Raw genomic sequence first — 25,830 nt, forward strand, 5'->3', positions numbered from 1 at the left:
ATATTTCTATTTATGCTCATGTTCCAAAATATGAATCGCACTAAAGGTTGCTCTGTTTGATGTGACATTATAATTGACAACAAACTCACAGTTTGAAATTGGAAAAGCCCATTTATTATTAAATGACGAACTTGTAAAAATATTACACTTATAAAATTTAATTTGACAAAAAAATTGGAGTAATACTAATGAAATAACTTCAAAAATTCCAATGAAAATGTTAACATCAAAGGTGGGGTAAGGTAAAAATGCCACCCACTTCAAAAAAACAAAAACAAACATCTGAAACCAAAGTGAACCTGGGTGATATTAATATTAGCCAAAAATATCAAAAATTTGATCTTATTTTTACAAATGGGGAGAGGTGGACGGGTTTGCTTGAAAAAAAAGTTCACGCCAATAAGGCGCCGACCTTAAATCTAAATTGATGCTGAGGCTAGCCCAGATGGTAAACACGCGATATCTTAGAGAGTTATTAGAGTTATACCGCTTGACGTATTGTATGTACCAAGGAAATTGGCATAAAATTATTTATGAACATGAATAGCATTTATTTTAAGTTTTCAACGGCCAAATAAAATCCTCGAGTACAAACTTTTTAATTTAATAAACTTTTCAATTTGAATGTTCATTTCAAATAGTTCTAATATTCTATTTAAGCTATTAATGAATAAAGTTTTAGATTAGCTACATCTAAAAATCAATAACGCCGGTGTATTTTATAATTTTTTTCACAAATATATAAATAATTTTGTCATGTATAAACTAAACGAAACAAAACAAAATAAAGAGCATGTTAGGCATTCATATGACTATCAATAATTTTTACGGCGTTTTATTTATTAGCATTTACGTATTCTATTTTAGAGAGTTATACGCATGTACATGTATGTTCAGTGTGTATATACATATGTGTGTGTTGTTTTTTGTAAAAACTATGTATTGTTTTCCTTTATTGTAGTAAAGATGTTATATTATTTAAGAAGAAATATATACTTACGTATTTGATAAACAATTTTTTTCTGCCTCAAAGCAACGTAATTTTGGGCGCAAATTCAAACACATTGGAACTAGAGAAAAAAAGATATTCTTGATAGAAATTAACAAAAACTTTTTGACTTGATGTTGAATTGTGAATGTGTTTTATATTTCGGTTGTTTTGGTTTTTCATTATTTCTTTAAGTTCAGAAGGTAGGTTGATTTTATATTTATCAAAAATCTTAAATATCTTATCATAAATTCACTGCTTCATATCCAAAGTTATTATATATTGAATACTCTTTCAACCCCCCCTTCCACACACACACACACACACACACACACTACACACACACAAAATCTTGAAGATATCCTTTTAAAATGTGTCACATTCAATGTATATTTTTTTTACATTTTTGCTTTTGATATTTTGATAAACTTTGATTCTGATTTCTTTGATGCAAATAAAATGTTTCTGCAGCTGATAAACTTCGTTTCATATTTACCGTACATTTTGTACTTGCTAATGCCGATTACCTGTCATTAAGCCTTTAAAGGTTAAAACTTTATAAACTTGAATATATTTTCACAATGCCTCTAACTTTTTAAAAATACACAAGTTTTTAACTATTGAATTTTATGAATTATTATCAATATTTTCATTATAAAAACAAAATGTGGAATATTATGTTTTCATTTGAACATTCAATGCTTGATATGTCAACTAGCTAACACATTAATCAGAGTGATAAATCTAGTGTAACATTAAGTATCTTATTTTTATTCCAGATATTATTCATACTACTTTTAATCAATTTAGTATCAATCGATCAAAACTTCCAGTGTAAAAGTTTTAATTATTGCAAACTTTATCAGATACTTACATTTATAAACCTCTTTAGATTTAAACATCACTGTTGGACATCCAGATATAAAATCAGTGCAATTATAGGAAATAGGTGTAGTGCTTGTTCCGAACTCATAACTGTAGACAGGACAGTTTCCTATAGATCAACAGCCATGGCAATGATTTAAACAAAATTTATTTGTAATTATATCATTTAACAACAAAGAACAACAAGGTATACACAATTTTCATATTAACTTCATGAAAATCTAAATTATAGTTTTAAATACAGTGGAGAACATTTTGCAACAGAGAGAGAGAGAGAGAGAGAGAGAGAGAGAGAGAGAGAGAGAGAGAGAATACCTGAATTAATGAGTACGCTTCTGCTACAAAATTCTAAAGTTTCATTTAGGAAAGAACTTGGCAAACAGTGATATATTCTTTCTTGTTCCGTTGGATTATTTGATGTCAGATTATGATAACAATTAAGTTTCTTAGATGCTTCAATCCACTGGGATATATTTTTGTGATCAGGACAAGAGTCCACTCTGTATACCCACTGGGGCAAAGACGCACTATGATAAATCATTATCAACTACAATAGAAGAAATATTACTAAATATTAAAAAAAAAAGGGGGGGGGTAATTAAACTGTGTTACTTATAGAGTAAGATTACATAAAAGCTTCCATAATCATACTTTTTGTAATAGATATAATCATTATTAAAAGTTTTACCAGGGTTATTTATATTACAGAATATTGTGTAAACGTGAATATATTTCCAACACACTGTCTGTAATAATATATTACGATAAAATCTATAAACATCTTAGCAGTTGTAGTATACATACATGAAATAAAGTCAACATGGATCCTCCAGCCATGCTGTCGGAGCACTCACAAACTATCTATATTGAAAAATTATAGTCATAATCAGGAACTCTTGAGATAGTTTTTTTTTTCAAATAAGCTTTCATTAATGCTCGTTACATTATGGTGTTTTCATATTAAATTTTGAGTTAATAGTGAGTAATAAATCTCTGAAGATTTGAAAATAATGATCAATATACTTTTTAAATAAAATGTAATTCTGACAAAAAAACAACATTTCTATAGATCAAACGCTTCTACTCTAAATAATAACATTTTTATTTAAAAACGATAATATATTATGGTAATCAAAAATATTCTAAGTCATCTCTCTCCTTTACCCCTAAATTTCATCAAGAAATGAAACTGTTTTATATTTTTGTCTAAATACTTAAATTACTCAAGGTTGGAGTTCTCAAATCCGGATTGTTAAAAATTTCCATTTCATGAGTAAAATTTATTTTAAATGCAAGAAGTATTTATGAAATGAATTATTATTAATATAACAATCGATATTTTTACTAAATTATGGAATTGGGCTCTGACAAAGTTTGACTTTTAGCAAAACAGAGGAAATTCGGACTAAATCTTTCAGATTTTATTTTCCACTGAAATATTTTTGGTAGTACTATGATATTTAAAGTTAAGATTTTATACCTTGTATGTTAGTCAACATAATTTTACATATTTTCTGTTGGTTTGATCTTGCTTTTTCGTTTAGATAATTCTATGGCACACACTACAAAAATATTGAAAAATGCTTAAAAATGATAAAAGACACCATATCTCAAAATTTTGATCATTGACCTCATATAAATTTTATACCAGCAGAGAAAGGTCAATATACTTAGTTTAATACTATGAATGTTTTAGCATTATCATCATTCAGTTTTTTGTTATATTGAATCAAAAATGGGTAGTAATTTAAAAACTGATAAAGGAAATTCGAACTAGAATATCTATAAAAATTGTGAATGAAAACTTAATGCTTTGTATCTATTTAATGTCACTACCATTCATAAACTGTATTTCATCTGTTAAAGAGGTCAGCAATTTGTATTATTTTCAAAATTAAAAAAATCTGAATGATAGGGTTAAAATTTTATGAATTTTTCTTGAATTTCCCAATAATATTAAATGGTCATTAACTCAAAAAGTAGGTCATTGCCCTACTTTTTTGAAAGTGCAAAATAACACTACCGTGTAAGGTCTATAACACACAATAGTTGGTTTTTCATTATCATCAGTGGAATTTTTTTTCATTCTGAGTAAACGTCATCCTTAAGTTATAAGAAAACCATTATCAATTTTTTAAAAAATCGACTGAAAATAGATATATATTCCCGTCATTTTTAATTTTGTTAAATCGCTGCAAATTGCATGTACCCATCCGTTTCAGTTGTGTATATCAATATTAAATCGGCTTTTATTTGGTCAAAGATCAAACCCCGAGAACTAACAAAGAACATTCAATGTAGATGTTGTTATATCATGTAACAGTTGCCTGGGTAGTGTTTGAATTCGATATTTTAACTCCTCTTCAATTTAGACACAAGATGTTATTTCTTTATTTCTGAAATCAGTTTTAAAGTTTTTCAATTATGTTTAGCCTGATACTTAATTGAAAAATATCACGAGAGAAATTTGTTTTGCCTTTCAAGTTGTTTGCGTTGAAAATCAATAACTACCTGATACATTAAGACCGATACTCTACATAAAATTAAAACCTGTTTGAAATGTGTTTACAAGTGACTGCTTTTAAATTGGTTTTTAATTTTAAGAGTGCTAAGTATTATTTCAAATATATTGAATTTTTTCTTATATCAGTTAGGACGATATAGATCGTTTGATTCGGTCTTTCAGTAATATTTTTGTTTATGTTGTACTGTAGCTGCATAATTGTGCATCAGGACAGGATGAAAACTACTTTAAGTTTCTAAAAGAAATCATTTAGACATTCATTCATCCCAGAATTATCTTAAACAACGCATTAATGGGTACTAACCCTTCTTTTGCAAAAACCAATTGTAATTTTACTTTGGATAATATTTAAGGATGATGTTTACTCAGAATGCCAACAAATCTTATTGATGAAAATGAAAAGTCATTTATTGTTTGATATAGAGCTCTGATTGTAGTAGGGTTTTCACTTTCAAATGACAAGGTCAATGATCTACTTTTTGAGTTAGTTGCCTTTCATTTTTTTTAATTAACTGAAATCTCTGACAATTTGTAGGCCTACTCTTTGATTGATATTTTCCCCAATTCTAGAAACATATGCATTGGATATAACTAAACTCTTTAAAAATGAAATGCTGTTTATGAAGGACAAAGAAGCTAAAAGATATTGTACATAAGATAAAATATTTAGTTTGAGCAACTATTTATAAAACTGTATTTCAGTCCAAATTTTGTATATGAACTTTCTAAACTCTATTCATATTTGAAATAATTTAACCAAAATAAATGATTAATAAAACAATATAAACAATTACAGTCCTAATTACTTATATTCTCTTATTCTGGTGGCATTCAATTTTATAAGGCCAATGATAATTTGATTTTAGATATGGAGTTCTTTAAGGATTTAAAGCAGTTGAATATATATTAAAGATGTTGTTATGGGAAAGAATAAAATAAATAAGAAAAACAAAAAATATGCAAATTTATTTTAACTATCAGCTACATTAACTTTTATTATTTTAGTGCTGCCAAAAATACATAAGCGGTAAACAGAATCAGAAAAATCTAGTCCGAATTTCATCTGTTTTGCTACAGGTTTATTTCTTTAAATGATAACGATATCAAATGAGACATGTAGGTCAATAATCATAACCCATGAAAACTTATTTTGCTGTTACTCATGACATTAAACTTAGAAACAATCCGAATTTGACGATCCAAGCCCTGAGTAAACAGAATCCCTGCGGACAGTGTTTAACCCTACTAAGTTTTTGTTCTTTTCGGTTGACAAATATAGATGATTGTAATTGTTATCTGATAGAAAAATGCTACAGCGAATTTGTACAAAGAATATCCTGATTACCTCATCTAACACTCATGTTCTTTAATACATTTTGATATTTTTCCACATATGCTGTTTTCTTATTCATGACCGATTAAAACATTCATTTTCATATGTTTTTCATATCAATCTAGATTATTTTTATTGAAAGAACTACATTCTAACTTTTAGAGGTTTTGTTTTTCATTAATTAGTATGGAGCCAAGCCATTTCTTAAAAATCGTTATTTGCCCCTAGGACAATTTATATAATTTCGGTTTGTATGTGTAAAAAATGTGGATTAAAATTAGATAGGTCAAATCTGTTACTACAGTTCAATAGTAAGAACGACAAAGACCTGATCATGAGCAGGATCAAGGTGTTAAAAGATAAACGGTCACCTATCAGAATCTCGAGTCATCAACCAGAGGAACTCCGTGAGCAAAGGAGAAAGCTTTTGGAAGTGCAGAAATCATATGCCGATAAGAATATTGAAACCCGGCTGAAGGGGGACAAACTCATTTTTACCAAAAGCGGTAACGTCTACAGGGATAAAATGGGTACGCGACCTACGGCAGACGAGGTAATCTCAGGTGACACAGTGAAGCTCTCCGTCAGCGCAGGTAACCACATGGAAGACAATGGGAACCGGTTCGCCTCACACGCAACGACCGTAGACTCATTCAAGAAAGTCAGAGAATCACTCGTAGAAATAATGCGAATCCCTACTATATCCAGCGCTAGCCATAACGTGATTGCAAATCGCTTTGTAAGCAAAGATGGGATACAACACGAAGGATCTGACGACGACGGCGAACACGGGGCCGTAAGAGCACTGCTACGCACCATGTGTGATAATGGGACACAAAATACTTTAGTCGTGGTGTCGCGATGGTCTTTGGATCACAACATGACTGCAATTTGCAATTGCATATTTTCTTGTTTATTTTTCTCTCACTCAGCTCTTCTACTACTTGGATTTTTTAGTCACGCACAGACAGAGGCAGTTTAACCCATTTTTCAGTCTTATTTTTTTATTATGGATAAAGAAAATCAACTAAAGATTCTTACTGTAAACTGTCAAGGTTTAGGAGAAACAAACAAAAGAAAAGATGTTCTTAACCATCTCAAGGCCAAAAATTATAATATATATTTTATACAAGATACACACTTTGTAAATACAAACGAAAACTTAATCCAGACCTTTACTGCAAAATAAATAACTTAAAAAGAGGCAGAGGGTTCTGGAAGTTCAACAACTCACTATTAACAGATAAAGATTATGTTGATATAGTTAAGAAAACAATAAATGATGTTAAAATACAATATGCATGTCCAGTTTATAATGCAGATAACTTATTAAATATAGACAATGATACAATACAATTTACCATCAAAGATCAAACTTTTATGGATATTATATTAACAGAAATTAGAGGGAAAACTATCTCTTATGCAACCTTTAAAAAACAGAAAATAAGAGAAAAAGAGTCAGCTCTTGAAAAAGATATAACAAATATAGAACAAAACTTAATAAATTATTCCACAGAAGAGCTAACAAATAAACAAACAGAGCTTGAAGCTATCAGAAAGAAAAAGATGCAGGGTCAGTGTATTAGGGCAAAGATTAAATGGATAGAAGATGGAGAGAAACCCTCTAAATATTTCACTTCACTAGAATCAAGAAATTACATAAGCAAGCAAATATCTCAAGTGGTTAAGGATGATGGACAAGTTGTATCTGACCAGTTTAAAATTTTAGATGAAACAAAATCATTTTATGAAAACTTATACAAAAAAAAGAAAATTATTGAGTCAGAGGTTTTTATTACAAAATTAAAGAAAATTGAATTTCCAAAGTTGAGCGATACAGAGTCTAAAAGTATTGAAGGCCCATTAACCAAGTCTGAAATTCTTAGTTTTTTAAAAAAAAAATGACAAAACTCCTGGTCCTGATGGATTTACATGTGAATTTTTCAAGTTTTTCTGGACAGATATAAGCTCTTTTATTGCAAGAGCAATCAACAATTCTAAAGAATTAATGCAATTTTCAGAACCAAATAAATTAGCAATTATAACCTGCATACCAAAATACGGAAAACCTAAACAATTTTTGAAAAACTGGCGCCCTATTAGTCTTCTTTATGTCATATATAAAATAGCTTCAGGTTGTATTGCAGAACGCATTAAAAAATTTCTAGACAAATTAATAAGTAAAGATCAAAAAGGTTTTATAAAAGGGAGATTTATAGGTGAAAACATTAGGATTATATATGATGTTATGAACTATACAGAACGAAATTCCATACCTGGTCTGCTAATGTTGATAGATTTTGAAAAGGCTTTTGATTCGATATCATGGGATTTTATTTATCAGACACTTGATATATTCAAATTTGGTCAACCTATCAAAGATTGGGTTAAAACATTTTATAATGATATAAATTCATGTGTCTTACAAAATGGATTCTCTTCAAAATATTTTAAACCCCAAAGAGGCTGTAGGCAGGGTGACCCAATTTCACCCTATTTATTTTTATTATGTGCTGAAATATTAGGAATTTTTATAAGAAATAACAAAGATATTAAAGGAATAACAATAGCTGGAGAAGAATATAAAATCTCTCAATACGCAGATGATACATCTCTTGTTACAAATGGATCACCAGAATCTTTAAATGGGATTCTTATAGAATTAGATATGTTTGCGAGTATTTCAGGTCTAAGAATTAACTTTACGAAAACAAAAATGGTCTGGATAGGCAGTAAAAAAATTTCAAAAGATGTTTTTCATCACTCTAGATGGAAACTGACCTGGAATAATACAACCTTTGATCTGCTAGGAATTAAATTTTCAGTTAACTTACAGGAAATGCCAGAACTTAATTATAAAAGTAAATGTTTGGAAATTGAACAAACAATTAAACAATGGAAATCAGGAAAATTAACTCCAATTGGAAGAATAGTTGTTATAAAAACTTGAATTGTACTCAAAATGAACCATTTGATTTTAACCTTACCAAACCCCGACCATGAATTAATACAAAAGCTGGATAAAGCTTTATTTAATTATCTCTGGGGGTCAGATATACACAAAATTAAGAAAAATACAATCATTCAAGACTACAATCAGGGAGGGCTTAAGATGATCGATTACAAGGAATTTATGTTAGCACTTAAATCAACCTGGATAAGAAGACTTCTTCGCCAAAATGGATACATATTTTAGAAGCTGAAATGAATACTAGTGTTAGCAACTTATGGTCAAGAGGTACTGAATATACTCTAAAAATATGTAAATTAATACATAATTGTTTCTGGAAAGAAGTTCTCCTGAGCTGGACCAAAATAACTGATTGCCAGATAACTATAAAAGAATTAATTCCATTTGAACATATATGGTATAATCCAAGAATTAAAATAAACACGGCATCTGTATTTCTAAAACAATATTTTAATAATGGTATGAGTTGTATTATTGACCTTTTTGATCTAAATGGTAATTTCATAACTTTTGAAACAATTATTAACTCAAAGGTAAAAACAAATTATGTAGAATATGTAGGACTGAGGAACGCAATTTTTGAATATATAGGGACATGTTATATGACACAAGTAAAACAAAAGATTCAGCCATATATACCAATGCCCCTAAAAGTGCTTTACAAAAGCAAAAAAGGATGTAAAGATATGTACAATTTACTTACTAGAGAAAAGAAAAAGCAAGTTACCTCGGTAATAAATTGGAGAGAGAAAGGATATGATATGAATGAATTTGACTGGGGAAATATTTTTGAACTTCCATTTAAAGCTACTCTTGAATCTAAACTCCAATGGACGCAATTTCAAATATTACATAGAATTGTTCCTACGAATAATTATCTCTATAAAATTAAGCTTAAGGACTCTCCTCTTTGTAGCTTTTGTAAATTAAACATTGAAACAAAAGAACATTTATTTGCAGAATGCCCTAAAGTTAAGGATATATGGTATAGAATTAGAGAGCTGTTCTTAACAAAATATAATGTCTCTTTTGTTTTTGATAAAAAAAGCATACTTTTTGGTAAATACAACAATAATAAATTATACAGAGTTCAGAACTTATTGATACTTATTGTAAAACAATACATTTTTTCTTGTAAGTTCAAACCTATCCAAAAACTTGACTTTTTTGGTTTAAGTATCATAATTGCCGACAGATTCCTTATTCAAAAATTTATGTTATTAAAAAACTGCAAATATTTAGAATATGAAAGAGAATGGAAAGCAATTTGTGATTTGCTGTAGGTAGCATATATATTAGCTATTACATAGAACTTATGAATTATAAACCCAAAATCTACTATAGTTAGTACTAGAAGTAAAATATACAATAGCTGATTTATGTTTGATGTACATGATGATATTGCCTGTCTGTCTTTTTTTTCTCTCTCTCTTTTTACTTTCTCTATCATATATAACTCTTTCGCATAATAATACGCTATATATTAATTTTTTTGTACCATGTATGTAAAAATTTAAAAGAGTTTCAATAAAATGTTTCAAAAAAAAAATAAAAATCTGTTACTACAGTTCTTGTACAGATATTGTAAAAGAGAGACATGATATCCCTGTAAATAGTTTGTAAATAGCTAAAACGTTTCTCTTTGTAGATTAGTGACGGTACAGAGTTAAACATTAAATAGCATTGATGATAATTCGATTGACAAAAAATACATTCATGACCTTCATTCGGCATTTCCACCATTTTAAACATATCGCCATTTTGTTTTAACTTACTAGCTTTAGATCCATGATGTTTTTAAAACAGTATCATAAATTCTGAATTAGATTCATGATGATTTGAAAACAATATCTTGCTTTTGGGAGAAAATTGGACCAAACTATTATGAATTTTTAAAGAGTTTTAAAGATATATTGAAATATACTTAAAACGAAAGTAAAAAAATGGTTTGATAATATTTCATATTTATCGTGAAGTTATTATCGATACTGCAAACAATATGGCAAAGAAACATTGAATTTAACATCTAATGAAGGATTCTTAATGATTTTAAAAAGTATTTATTTAATAAAATTCTCTTACCTTCAATATCTTTACCTTGTCGTACTCTGACAACTTATGACAGCAAAAGGATCTATATTTAGGACATGAATGATATTTCCTAGCAGTTGATATACATATTTATTTTTCATTTTCGTGTACACCCAATATTACATGAAAAGTACGTAACGTATCGGTTAACAAGTTTAAAAAGATAGTAGTCTACTTAAAATTTGCTTCATAGACTCTTATTTGTGCAGGCTTGGATATATTCCGTTTTTATCATATAACAAACGTTGGTGCATGCATGACATTTTTATGTAAATTTGCTATTTTATTATGACTTTGTAGACTTTAGCACCGAAATCCTTACTTACAATATTTTTCAGTTTTTATTATCTATGGTACCTTTGTATGTTTCTCCATTCTTAAACTTCGTTTTCTATGCAGTTTTAATGCAAAACAATTTCAGAGTATGATCCTGATACAGCATTGATTTACATCAACTACACACCCAGTACTTCTTTTGTTACCTCTTTCACAATCTCTCTCTCTCGAAAAAAAAGCAAAAATCGAAGTAAGTGTACACTAAATTATAATTTTCATTATACAAGGGTTGTTTTATGCGTAATGTGTATAGTACGATATCTCAAAAGCGTTCTACTCAAATAGCAAAGTGATAATACATCCCTTAAAATTGTTGTCCACGGTTTGAAATATATAAGATTAAGTTATTCAATGTATAACGACCATATTTTAGACCTAATAATGGTTCGATATTCTTAACCATGATATCATTTTGAAGGTGTTATCTAATAAAATTCTCCATCAAAGGAATTTCCAAATTTTGACTACTGTACAAATAAATATACCTTGAATTTCAATGGGCAACGCATATTTTATTAAGATATTGAAAAAAGTAACTTGAAATCCGTAAAAATGTCTTAGTGAATGCATGCATAAACGTTTTCTGTATTAAAATGAATCATTTACCGCAAATAAAAAAAGTTTAAGATGCAAAATGACCGGCTTCTTATATGTTATCAATCATGTGAATTTGGTTCATTTCACTTTCATTGTTAGCAATACGAGGGTTGTCCAAAAAGTTCGTGGACACATGTAATTTCATTCTAAATAACGACGCTATATTTAGAAAAGTATTAAAATATTTTAATATAGACTATAATAATGCATGTGTATAAAAATCAGAACAATGTACATTCTCATAATGTAGTTATCACTACAAAAACATTGCCTGTACAGGCCGCACGGCCCAGTCTGACGGTTACACGACGCTTTTATAACGTCGTACGTAGCGCGTTGGTTTCTGTTACTTTTTAACGTAGTCACCTTTGCACTGCAACCACTTCTCACACCTTCTTAGCCATGAAGCGAACACATCCGAATACCATTTACTGTCGATTTTAGATAAAATGGTTCGAGTTGCATATTGAAGTTCAGCAGAATCCTCAAATCTTACTCCTCTTAGCTGTGATTTGATGAAAGGAAAAATTGCAAAATCCATCGGAGCAAGATCCGGACTGTATGGCGGGTGTTCAAGAAGATCGAATCCTAGGAATTCGATTTCCAGACACGTGGAAGCTGCCGTATGTGCAGGTGCATTATCTTGGTGTAGGATGATATTTCCAAGGTCCACAGCCATGGCAGGGCGTTTTTCTTAATTGCCTTAACTAAGTCGCGGCGCAACACCTGTAATAAATAAAACCAATATTTCGTTTGGTACATTGTATGTGGCATTAGATTATGTGAATTTATTCATATATAGTAATTAAATAAATAAATTAAGATTAGAATGTCCGGGTTTTAAATTTATGAATTACGATATGCTAAATGTAGCAAATGGATGGATTTAAATCTGTATTTACAATTTAAATGTGATGAAATTGGTAGTTCTCCACCTTGGAGTAGTATGCAGCATTCACCGTCTGACCGTGGGATACAGCGTTGACAAAATCATTCCGTGCCGATCAGCAAAGAATATGTAGATTTGTTTACCCACGGATTTCGCAACCTTTGCCTTTTTCGGTGCTGGAGAACCCCGGTGTTTCCAAATGCTGGATTCTGTTTTTGTTTCTGGATCAAAATGATGCAGCCAAGTCTCGTCCGTAGTAATGATTCTGTCAAGCCACTTTTCTCGTCCTCTTCTGAAATTCTGTATGAACGCCTTACTTGTCTGCATTCGTCTTTTTTGTGCTCATCGGATAAAAGTCTGGGCACCCATCTTGCGCAAACACGACTCATACAGAAGTCTTCAGTGAGGATATTAAAAACCGAAGATTTGCTAACATTACTTATTGACGCGACTTCTCTTAACGCCAGACGTCTGTCCTTCATGACAATTCATGAATGCGGGATTTCGTTATATCGTCACAAATCAAAGGCCTTTCACTTCTTTCAGCGTCTTTTAAAACGCAAACTCCATCCGAAAATCGTTTGTGCCATTTGTAGACTAGTGATCTTGATATGTGTCGATGCCTTTTTGTGTTCTCCATCATTTGTTTCGTTTCGATAGGTGTTTTCCCCGAGTCTACACTGAATTAAATGATGGTGCGCTGTTCCATGCAATCCGCCGACGTCGCTTTTTCTGGCGTTTTCAAAGACATGTTTTTGCTGTTAACAACTTGAAATATCCTCTGCTCAATTAAAAACGACTTTAAATGACGTATGAAAATGACGTACACAATTCTGACTACGTCACAGTTGAATATTTTGACGTTTTTACCTGTTTTAAAAATACTGTTAACATTCATATCTTAAAACTCAATCTCGAAGTTTGGACAATTTTGACACTGGGCCGTTCGTGCTTTTCGCGACACTTTAATACAGTAAAATTTAAATTTAGTTTTAATGAAAACATTCAAAACCACTTTAATCTGATTTGGAATTTTATGACAAATATTTTGGTATACAATATGCATATATAAACCCGTTTATAATGACAAAAACGCGATTGTCCACGAACTTTTTGGACAGCCCTCGTACATATTTAACTAATTAAATAAGATTCAAAATTGTTCAATATCCCTTTATTATACATTGAAAACCTGAATTTTTAAATCCATTTCTGAAATGCGTCACGGTACGCTGGTTTAGGTAGACCTCCGAGGCACTGACTGATGGCTCGGAACTCTTAACGACGACCAGATAAGAACTTTTTAAATTTTGGAAAGGGAAAAAGTCCCATGGGGCTAGATATGGAGAGTATGGTAAGTGTGGCAAGACGAACCTTCTGCAACTTCAAAATTGCTTCACAAGCTCAGATGTATGTGATGAAGCATTATCATTTAGTAGACAAACATGCCTAAAGCCAGACACTGGGCGTTATTTATGATATGTTTTGGGCATTTTAGTATAATATATCGGTAATATCCATACTTTCATCCTTTGGCACCAGAATTTGTACGACTATACCGTCACTTAAAAAGAACGAGCAATAAAGAACCTATTTTGTGTTGATGGTTCTCTTGGTAACTACCTTCCTTCTACCGTGTGAAGTTATCCATATTTTGTTTCCAATTTTTATAACTGGTTTAAAATAGTGAATCCATGTTTCGTCATCAGTAACAATATTTGCAAATTGTCTTTGATTGAATTTTAGAATCATTTTTAACAATTTCTTAGCAGTTTGTATTCTTCTCTGTTTTTGGTCATTTGTCAATATATATTGTGTCCATCTGACGGAAAGTTATTGTACTTAAAATACGGTTCATGAAATCAATTTCAAATGAAATTCAAAGGCAAAAGCAATATGCAAACAGCTTTGGAAACATTATGAATTGTGTATCTGTTATCACTTCCAATATTTTCATGGCTTTTGAGACATTCATAGGTCGGCCAGATTTTGCTGCATCATTGTTCGACTCTGAGCCAGAATTTACTTTCTCCACTTATAAACTGTCTTATAAAATACCTTTATAGTCCTCTTAATTTTCCCCCAATTCAGTAAAGAATGACTGAGTTTGTATGAACTTTGATATTAGCTCTAATTTTGTCAACTTGCTCCACCCGTTTCCCAAGCATTTTTACAACAGTAATAAACGACTGACTCAATAAAAAAAATAAGTTTAAAACAATGTAGAGCTAAACGTTTGTCTATATTCTGTTTGAAAGGTATGGAATAAAGTTATTCAGGAGTATCAACATCCACTGAATCGTTCAAAGAAAAATTACGCTGTCCTACGATACACTTTACATATTGAACAGAACTCGTAGTTTTGAAAAAACAAAATTAATAACACATATGAAATGTTTTTTTAAAATGTAATAATATAGAGACAGTTAAATTAGATTTATATTTGCAGTGATTTACATATATAGTTACATATAAAGTCAATATATACACAGTTCAGAGCAAAACATCGAAGTTAATTTAACGAATCAAGCTAATTATCAATCCACTCTTTGCAGCTGATATCGCAATCATCTATCCTCATATAAACGTAGACAGTCTTTTTACGGTAGAGATTCTTCAAATATGAGTCAATTATACATTGTTCCTCCATGTTTATCTACAAATGTACTGTAGATTCATGTATTTCATACGGAATATTTATATTTAATTGTTCTATAGTTATTTCTAAATTGAGTTTCTGTGATTCACTAAATATCATTGTAAAATTAATTTAATAACTTTCTAGTATTAAGTATTTACCTTATTTGATTATTGCTCAGTGTATTTCTTTTGAAATTTGTTAGTTAGTAATTGGAGGATATTTCAAAATTAGTAAAATTCTTCTGTTAAACACAGACAATTCATATTTCTTGAAGAAAATGATTTTTAAATGCATGTTTTAAAATTGGTATGACCTTTTATGCTATAACATTCACGTTCGTTGCTCGTAATCTTAACAAACAAGCGCGTGACTTGGTTATAAAGAATGTATAAAGTTCCAATATTTTTTTAATCCGAGTAACAGACTGGTCTGTTTAATCCTTTCCCCCTAATGCCAGTACAAGTACACTTTTCTTTTAATGTGAAATCCTTTCTTCACACTTGTTGCATAGCTTTCTCTTCGGGAATTTTCCTCTGCAATCATTGTTCTCCATCATTATAATTAGTATCATATCAAAATTGCGGTGTTTGGTAACACGCGTGGATGTGCAATTTGATTTACTTCTGTCTGCTTTAAATAATAAAAATTACATTATTCATGCTAGAAGGAATTTTAAACATTCAGATTATCAATAACAACATAATCACTGGGTTTGTCATAAGTCAATAAGAAACAAGAATGGAGATTTTGTCTAAAATAACACATTGCAAATCATTCATTTCAAGTACAATTACATTATTTATGAGCCAATATCGAAGGTAAAAATTAAACCAAAATAAGGCAATTATATTACCTAGAAATAAGTATGAACTAAATAATATATAACTTAATCTATTTTTAGCTCATATGATGCTTAAAATGTATTAATGTTATAAAAGTACCGTACTTTTTTTTATCATCGATAGATCCCTCTTTTTCTACCAAACGATTCCACACCCTGGAAAAGTTAAAAGTTGCAATGGGCGTTTCTACCATCTCATTCAATGTCACAGCTGTGTTTGTTATACAGGCATATCCAATGATCATAATGTCTGTTCAGAAATAAAGACATAAATGATACCTTATCCATGGGAAAATAGACACAACTATTCATCTGTCTTAATTAGCTTGATTTGAGTTATATTATACACAGGTATTAAGTTCACGTGGTTCCTCTTATTTCTAGAATAATATAAACACAACTAGGTGGCTCGACACACCAATATATTATTTGATAGATCTGTGGAGTATCTTTATTTACGTATGATTTTACTCAGGGTTTAAGAATATAAAAAAAATATTGGCTTTCGTAAATTATTTTTTATCCAAAACATTGAAAAGTTTACCTTAATCTCTTTGACATGTATAAATAGATAATTACATTATATATTGAACGATACCAACTTATAGAGTCTAAGATACGTTGTTTTTACTGATAACATTTTTTAAAGTTTGAATCATTACCAAAATGAATTTAATGAAATGTATTGCTTATATTTGTCTATATATAACAAAATCATATTTTCAAAAACATAATTGATTAAGCTATTTTAAGTAAAACAGTAGTTTATGTCAATTATCACGCTTTCATTTGCAAATTAACATAATAATCCTATGTATGTTATTTGAAAATAATTACACAGTAAATGAATGCCATAGTAATGATTTCAATCATGCTTTAAAATTAATATCATTATTATTAATAAAATTAAAAAAAACTGCGACCGAGACAACAGTTCTTTCAGAATATTATTGAAATCATGCATCATCCGTATCGTGCATGAATATCATTGGATTCAAATACACGTAACAAGCCTTTTTTTCCACAAAAACTTCATTAATAATGAAAACATGTATATTAAGATTAGCGAGTCAGTTTTGTAGTAAAAAATTAAGCAACTTTTTGGTTCAAAGTTTTTTTAATGCAGCAAATTTGGGGGGGGGGGGGGGGTTCTTGTTGGTTTTTAATCCTAAAAAAAAGATCAAGTCATGTCAATAACTTTAATTTCATCAGTAAAATTAAGTTTCTTTTTATTCCAATTTTTTAATGTCTCAGAATTATGTCGAAGCATTTGAACTCACTGACAGCAACTATTAAGTAAAGTTTTGTTTTTAACTGAATGAAACAATGCTTGCTTAGTTCTCTGTGTGCATTCTGTTAACATTTTGCAAAGAAAAGATCATTAAACTAGTGGACAGCAAACCAACTTTACCATTTTTAGATCACTAAAGATTACAATGCATTCCAAATTACCTCTTGTGTTTCCTCCGAAGGAATTGATCTACAATATACATTTTCATATAACTCTGCATAATATATTACATACAGGTTTCAATTTACATGACAAGCAAATCGGGAACATTAAATGGATAAAAAAATCTCCCTTTTAAAACATTGCATTTACCTTGAAATGTTCATGCATAGAGTAAAAGCTGAGTTGCAACAGAGCAGGATCACCAAGTTTCGCCTCCGATGTTAACACATTTGAAGACAACAACCGGTCTAGAAATGTAATGATATCTAATGGTTTTATTAATTATTTGAAATCGAACATATTTATAGCAATTATGGTTTTTTTATGATTCGCTTATGATCTCTTTAAAAAAGAAAAATTGAACATGCCTGGTTACACACAAAAAAATTGGTAAAAGGTATGTGCATGTTTGATATTAACATTTGATTGACTCGAGTTTCTCTGCATCAATAACGTTCAACATATTATAAGCTGAGCAGGGCTTTGGATAAAGTAAAATCCGTCATAAATTATATATTTAACCAATACATAGAATTTATAAAATGAATTCTTTTATTAAAATGCGGCTGTTTATTTAAATACAGAAGTAAAAACAAGTCGTGAAATAGAATTAAATTCTATAAGTAAATATTGTGATCTAGCAAATCACCTTTTTAAAGGTTTCAGAGTTTTTTGAAGGATTAATATTTTTCTGACAGCAAATGTCGAATGATATTATGTTTGGATTTTTTTTCGGAATGAGTCATGTTGTTTTAGTTCTCTTCGTGTATCATATAAAAAGATTAAAATGAAAGATTATTAGGTTACTTGGCAGCAAACCAACTATACCCTTATTTTTATCCCTTTTCACAAAATTCCACGTCGTTAACTCATTATATTCCAAATATTCTCTTGCGTTTCCTCCACAACAAATGATCTACAATATACATTGACTTTTAATTAACTTTTATCTTTTATATAATTCCACATTATATATTGGTTCTAATTAACAACAGAAACAAATTTGGAACATTTTAGCAAAAACATGCATTGCCTTTAAATAAACAATTTAAAACGTTGCTTTACCTTTGAATTTTTCCACTTAGAATATAAACAGTGTTGCAGCAGAGAATGATCACCAGATTTCGCCTCCGATGTTAACACGTTTGAAGACAACAATTTGTCTAAAATGTTATGATATCTTATGGTTTTTATTTATAACAAATATGATTGAAATCGAACATATTTCGAAACTAATTATTTGTTTTTATAATTTAAAAAAAGATAGCATACGGCTAGTTACTCACAGAAAGATCGATAAAAGGTATACGCATGTTTCATATTTAAATTCGGTCGACTTAAGTATTTCTTTGTATTGATCAACTTATTAAAAACTTAGCAGGACTTTTGTCAAGGTAAAAATGTTTTATACATGTAATTATCTACTATACCAAATTAAACCTTCAATTTTCATCTGTTTTTTAACCGGGTTTTCCAACGGAAAAATCCGGTTATTAAAATGGTGAAAATGGCGGGCGGGCGGATGGCGGGCGGGCGGGCGGCTGCCAAAAGGGTACCCTCATTGTACGGATAACTCCTCCTACAGTTTTCAAGATAGGAAGTTGTTCTTTTGCAGATCAATTGTACATATATCAGAGGTGTGCATATTGCTAGGATTTTGATTTCCGATAATTTTTCGAAAAAATACCAGCTTTTGAACTTAGTCATTTTTTGGCAAAATATTGCATATAGGGTACCCTCATTGTACGGATAACTCCTCCTACAGTTCTCAAGATAGGAAGTTGTTCTTTTGCAGATCAATTGTACATATATCAGAGGTGTGCATATTGCTAGGATTTTGATTTCCAATAATTTATCGAAAAAATACCAGCTTTTGAACTTAGTCATTTTTTGATTGCATATAGGGTACCCTCATTGTACGGATAACTCCTCCTACAGTTCTCAAGATAGGAAGTTGTTCTTTTGCAGATCAATTGTACATATATCAGAGGTGTGCATATTGCTAGGATTTTGATTTCCGATAATATATGAAAAAAATACTAGCTTTTGAACTTAGTCATTTTTTGGCAAAATGTTGCATATACATGTAGGGTACTCCATTTCACTGGATAAGGGTTGACATGGATTATGGATACAGTTTACATAAAAGAAAACCCGGTTTCCTGTCACATTGACAGCTTTTCACTTGTTTCTTTTTTGCTTTAATACTTGGTTTTCGAATACAGAAGTTTTTTATAACGGGGAAATAACAAGTCGTGGCAAAGAATTAAAATGTATGAGTAAGCTTTGGTTCCAGCAAATCACCATTTTCATTGTTTCAGAGTTTTGAAAAAAGGATGGATATTATTTGTCTGATCATTTGAACATACTAGCAGATTGTGAAATAAATTGGTGGGTTATTATTTTCTATTTATTACTCAATCTAATTATTTGCAATTTTTGTTTGAATGGGACAATGGTTGTTTAAGTTCTCATAGTGCTTCATACTAAGATTTCGCAAAAAACCGAGATCATTAATTTTTCAACGCAGAACACCAACTATACCATTTTCTTGATCATTTTCCACAACATTGGTCGTTGCAATTTCAAAGTATTTCATATTATCTCTTGCTTTTCCTCCACAGAAATTAATCTACAATATACATATAATCTCTTTTCTTCCATACGAATCTAGTAAATGTACCGAAGACACATTTCAATAAACAACATTAGCAAATCTGAAAAATATTGCTTTTAAATTCACAACCTAAAACATTACCACTTTACCTTTATATTTTCCCAATTAAGGTTTAAGCTGGGTTGCAACGGAGGAAAATCACTAAGGTTCACCTCCGGTGTTGACTCGTTTGAATACATGTACAACAATTTGTCTAGAAATGTAATGATATCTTACGGTTTTAATAATAAAAAGATGTGATTGAAATCGAACATATTTTAAAAACAAGTTTTTAAAAATTCTCTTATAGGTTTTGAAAAGAAGAAAGATACCATATAACTAGTTATACAGAAAAAGATCAGTTTAATATATATCATTCATATTTAAATTCGATCGGCCTATGTACATAAGTATTTCTTTGTAACAATAGAGTTAAAAATATATAAGATAAGAAGGACTTTTATCAAGGAAAAAAAAATATCCATTATAATAAGGCTGTAGTACTTTTGGTGTTTTATATCAAACTTTCGCAGACCAAAACCAGATCATTAATTTTTTAAGGCAGAAAACCAACTATATCATTTTCTTGATCATTTTCCTCAACATTGGTCGTTGCAATTTCAAAGTATTTCATATTATCTCTTGCTTTTCCTCCACGGAAACTAATCTACAATGTACAGATATTCTCTTTTCTTCCGTATAATTCTAGTTAATATATCGAAGACAAGTTTAAATTAGCAACACAAGCAAATCTGAAAAAAATCTTTGCATTTAAAAAACATTGCTTATAAGGAGGTCGATTTGGGGTTTTTTTTTTAGGAAAAACTACAATAGCAAAACTCTTTATTCTTAAACCAAATGTCATTTACACCAACTCTAATTAATTTGCGAATTTTTTTTTAAAAAATCGACCATTCTTTTAGGGGCTATTTCAAGATACAGGTGCATTTAATATAGGAAAGGACTATGTGCGGTATGGTCAAATATCTGCCCCCGATTTTAACCAATTTTTAAATAGTGTCGTATAAAAATAAAATCTTCACAAATTATTGTATAGAGGATGCCTATAACTATAATAATGATTTTAGTCATCATTGCTCTTTCGCTGTGTATCTATGACGTCACGTAAATGGCCCAATTCCCGCAAATTTGCAAACAAATGAAAATATTCTCATTTTTGCTCTATATTTTGTATTCGGAAGTATAGAGCGCAGGTCTGCCCAAGTGCGATTTTAACATATGTTTTTCGTCAGATAGTTATACACATTATACTAAAATATGGTACTTGAGCAAGCCTGCGCTCGATGTTTCCCAGTCGAAAAACCATCGGAAAACACCCATATTTCGCTACCAAACATCAATTTTTCAAAGTAATGCAATATTCATGACGTCATTTCTACATTATGACGTCACTGTGGTGATAACCTTTTACACCTTTTTTCCAATATGTTTTAACTATCTTTCACCTTATTTTAAAGCTCTTTCTAAAACTTTGATTTTGGGGGGCAAAAATTGCATGTAACCGCACTTAGTCCTTTACATTTTTGTTCACTTTGAAGCAGTTAAAAAAATACTACAATTGCTTTTTTGCTCAAAATGTAATATCTGATAAGTATTATCATTCTCTAAATTATATATGAAAAATAGTAAATTCTACCGTCTGTTTTTTATCATAACGGCATAAAAGCACAATGGCAACGCTCACCTAGCGTAAAGCAAAAAATCGTTTAAAAAATTAAATTTTTCTTAAACAATTTAAATATTTTTTATTGTTATAAATTTAAAGTGTTCAATTTTATAAATTTTATTGTAAAAAAATTCATAAGAAGTATAAATATACTGTATTATACTAGAATGCGCAGAAACATGCTCGATGAAAACTAAACTCGACCTACTTAAATTCACAACCTAAAACATTGCCTTTACCTTTGAATTTTCCCTCTTAGAGTATAACAAGTGTTGCAGCAGAGGAGGACCACTAAATTTTGCCTCCGATGTTAACTCGTTTGAACACAACAATGAATCTAGAAATTTAATGATATAATATGGTTTTTAGTACAACAGAATGATTGAAATCAAACATATTTTTAACCAATTCAATTTTTTAAGATTCTCATATTTTTTCTCTTAAAAATGGAAATAAAGAGTTCGGTCTGTTATGTTGAAAGATCTGTTTAAGGTACATCCATGGTTTATATTTAGATTTGCATCAATAAAGTTTAACTTATTATAAGCTGAGTGGGATTTTTCTCATGGTAGAAAATCCTTTATAAATTATATACTATGCCAATGCAAATCTTAGAACTTCTAAAGAGACAAATTATAATTAATTTCTACAATGTTATTGTCGAATTAAACATTCATCAGTTTGTGGGATCTCCATTCACTTAAACAATGACTATTGATATCTTTTTCACGCTCAGTTTTCTGTAGAACAGTTAATGGACTGACATTGCAATGTGTTGATTGGATTATGACAGGTTTCACTTGTCTACGTTTGATTAAATAAATAGAAACAGTTTAATCATGTCAATTTATCTTTTGAAATGTTTACAGTTTTACTAGCTGAGTAGCTTGACATATTACAATATTTAGACATCTAATAATTTCTTTCTATATACATTGTCAAGTAAATCTATATCATGAATCATGTTTTGGTAAATCACTAGGCTTTTTCGTCTTCAACTACAGACGCTTTACCTAGTTTCCTTCAAAGTTTTTCCAATATATTCTTATCATTTTAATTTTTTGCGATATCTTAAGAATCTTTTTAAATTCTATACTACAAGCTAGTTAGGGAATAATAACTTGATCTTTCAACATATTTTATTGATTAAATCAATCAAAATTGATCTTTTACAATACGGTCACTCTGTTTCACTATAAATAAGGTGAAGATACAAGATTTTGTACTTGACACTGCTTTTAGCAAGTGTAGGAGTGTGTAAAAATCATTTTTAATCGTATGTATTTTATAATAATATAGATTTATATTTATCACAACATATATTCTTTGTATAATAAACAACGAAGAATTAACTTTCATGTTTTATTTTTTTTTAATGTATAGGTTAATAATAAAAGTAATGTTTAAACACCATATAAGCGGATTATTTGTCTTATGGCGTGTTTGTAAAATTGTTATGGTAAAATACAAAGTTTACTTACATAAATTGATCCCCAGTACAACCAGTATCAGCAAAATCAGACAGATATACCTGAAATGAAGAGAAAATTCATATAAAAGAACAACCGATACTGTTTTACGGTTGTTTTTAATGGTTTTTTTGTATTTTCCGTTGCATAGAAAAAATACCAAACTAACTATTTAAAGAGTCAGCTCATATCTGCATTTTAAATATTTTAATAGAGGAAAGAGAGCAATAACTTATTATTTTGAATGATGACAAGATTTCACTTTTAAAATTTTCTGTCAGCACATGATATAATTTCAAAGATTAGATTTTTTTTCTAAAATAATTCAAATCTAGTTGTGAAACCTCATTTGTTTATCGTAAAACATAATTTGTCTATGTCTGCCTGACGTTAAAATTTTGCAAAAATTAAGGTCCTTTGCTTTTAAAACTAATGCACATCATTTTTCTTTCAGTTGTAGAAATAAATTTCGGGGGAATTTGTTTTATTTCTATCTATATTATATAGCGTGGGAGAGTTCTTACGTAGCATGTAAATTATTTCATATACTTTCGAAGCGTATATCTATAATCCCATTTCAAATACGTTTCATTTAAAAAAAACATGATAAAACCTATCTATATTCCGTTATATAAGATAGAGAAAAGGAAACTCTTGATATCAATTAGCAATTAATATTTACATGAGAAATGTTGCAAGTTTTCCACAGTTGCTTGATCCGGTTGAATATGTACTGAAAATAACAAGTTGCGATAATAAAGCTTACTTTAATATATCCATTAATCACAATATGCAAATCCATTTTCAACAAAGATTGTTATTTTTTGGCGATATATTCAAGAGCCATACTCAAAATACCATTCATTAAAAAGTTTGTATCCCTATACGCTCAACAGGGGCAAAACAATCTGTCAACTGTATTTTAAATTTACTAACCATAAGTGTTATTCAAAAAAGGATATTTCTATTTATGCCCATGTTCCAAAATATGAATCGCACTAAAGGTAGCTCTGTTTGATGTGACATTATAATTGACAACAAACTCACAGTTTGAAATTGGAAAAGGCCATATATTATTAAATGACGAACTTGTAAAAATATTACACTTACAAAATTTAATTTGACAAAAAAAATTGGAGTAATACTAATGAAATAACTTCAAAAATTCCAATGAAAATGTTAACATCAAAGGTGGGGTAAGGTAAAAATGCCACCCACTTCAAAAAACAGAAACAAACATCTGAAACCAAAGTGAACCTGGGTGATATTAATATTAGCCAAAAATATCAAAAATTTGATCTTATTTTTACAAATGGGGAGAGGTGGAAGGGTTTGCTTGAAAAAAAAGTTCACGCCAATAAGGCGCCGACCTTAAATCTAAATTGATACTGAGGCTAGCCGAGATGGTAAACACGCGATATCTTAGAGAGTTATTAGAGTTATACCGCTTGACGTATTGAATGTACCAAGGAAATTGGCATAAAATTATTTATGAACATAAATAGCATTTATTTTAAGTTTTCAACGGCCAAATAAAATCTTCGAGTACAAACTTTTTAATCTAATAAACTTTTCAATTTAAATGTTCATTTCAAATAGTTTTGATATTCTATTTAAGCTATTAATGAATAAAGTTTTAAATTAGCTACATCTAAAAATCAATAACGCCGGTGTATTTTATAAATTTTTTCACAAATATATAAATAATTTTGTCATGTATAAACTAAATGAAACAAAACAAAATATAGAGCATGTTAGGCATTCATATGACTATCAATAATTGTTACGGCGTTTTATTTATTAGCATTTACGTATTCTATTTTAGAGAGTTATACGCATGTATGTTCAGTGTGTATATACATATGTGTGTGTTGTTTTTGGTAAAAACTATGTATTGTTTTCCTTTATTGTAGTAAAGATGTTATATTATTTAAGAAGAAATATATACTTACGTATTTGACAAACAATTTTTTTCTGCCTCAAAGCAACGTAATTTTGGGCGCAAATTCAAACACATTGGAACTAGAGAAAAAGAGATATTCTTGATAGAAATTAACAAAAACTTTTTGACTTGATGTTGAATTGTGAATGTGTTTTATATTTCGGTTGTTTTGGTTTTTCATTATTTCTTTAAGTTCAGAAGGTAGGTTGATTTTATATTTATCAAAAATCTTAAATATCTTATCATAAATTCACTGCTTCATATCCAAAGTTATTATATATTGAATACTCTTTAACCCCCCCCCCCCTTCCACACACACACACTACACACACACAAAATCTTGAAGATATCCTTTTAAAATGTGTCACATTCAATGTATATTTTTTTTTACATTTTTGCATTTGATATTTTGATAAACTTTGATTCTGATTTCCTTGATGCAAATAAAATGTTTCTGAAGTTGATAAACTTCGTTTTATATTTACCGTACATTTTGTACTTGCTTATACCGATTTCATGTCATT

General features: G+C 29.7%; 1 protein-coding gene across 6 annotated transcripts in view; it reads right to left on the minus strand.

The window, feature by feature from the left end:
- The window catches only part of LOC105344449 (uncharacterized), a 60,042-nt gene that overhangs the window by 8,204 nt on the left and 26,008 nt on the right, over positions 1 to 25,830 (minus strand). For 3 of the 6 annotated variants that reach the window (XR_010714541.1, XR_010714540.1, XR_010714539.1), the window contains exons 1-4: positions 2,678 to 2,769; positions 2,189 to 2,420; positions 1,863 to 1,982; positions 1,001 to 1,070 (exon numbers count right to left, since the gene is read on the minus strand). Coding sequence is in view for 1 of the 6 variants with exons in the window: in XM_066086900.1 (XP_065942972.1) it covers positions 16,200 to 16,349; positions 17,552 to 17,579; positions 17,703 to 17,800; positions 18,381 to 18,468; positions 18,618 to 18,715; positions 20,097 to 20,184; positions 20,319 to 20,408 (640 nt within the window). In the remaining 5 variants the exon portion in view is untranslated. Of the gene's footprint in view, positions 1 to 1,000; positions 1,071 to 1,862; positions 1,983 to 2,188; positions 2,421 to 2,677; positions 2,770 to 15,008; positions 15,889 to 16,199; positions 16,350 to 17,551; positions 17,580 to 17,702; positions 17,801 to 18,380; positions 18,469 to 18,617; positions 18,716 to 20,096; positions 20,185 to 20,318; positions 22,047 to 22,134; positions 22,233 to 23,376; positions 23,427 to 24,046; positions 24,098 to 25,316; positions 25,387 to 25,830 lie in introns of those variants that run through there. The other 3 variants (XM_066086900.1, XR_010714542.1, XR_010714538.1) reach the window with 3 other exon arrangements.

The sequence above is a fragment of the Magallana gigas genome, chromosome 6 (assembly GCF_963853765.1).
Source record: "Magallana gigas chromosome 6, xbMagGiga1.1, whole genome shotgun sequence".
In the NCBI taxonomy this organism is placed as follows: domain Eukaryota; kingdom Metazoa; phylum Mollusca; class Bivalvia; order Ostreida; family Ostreidae; genus Magallana; species Magallana gigas.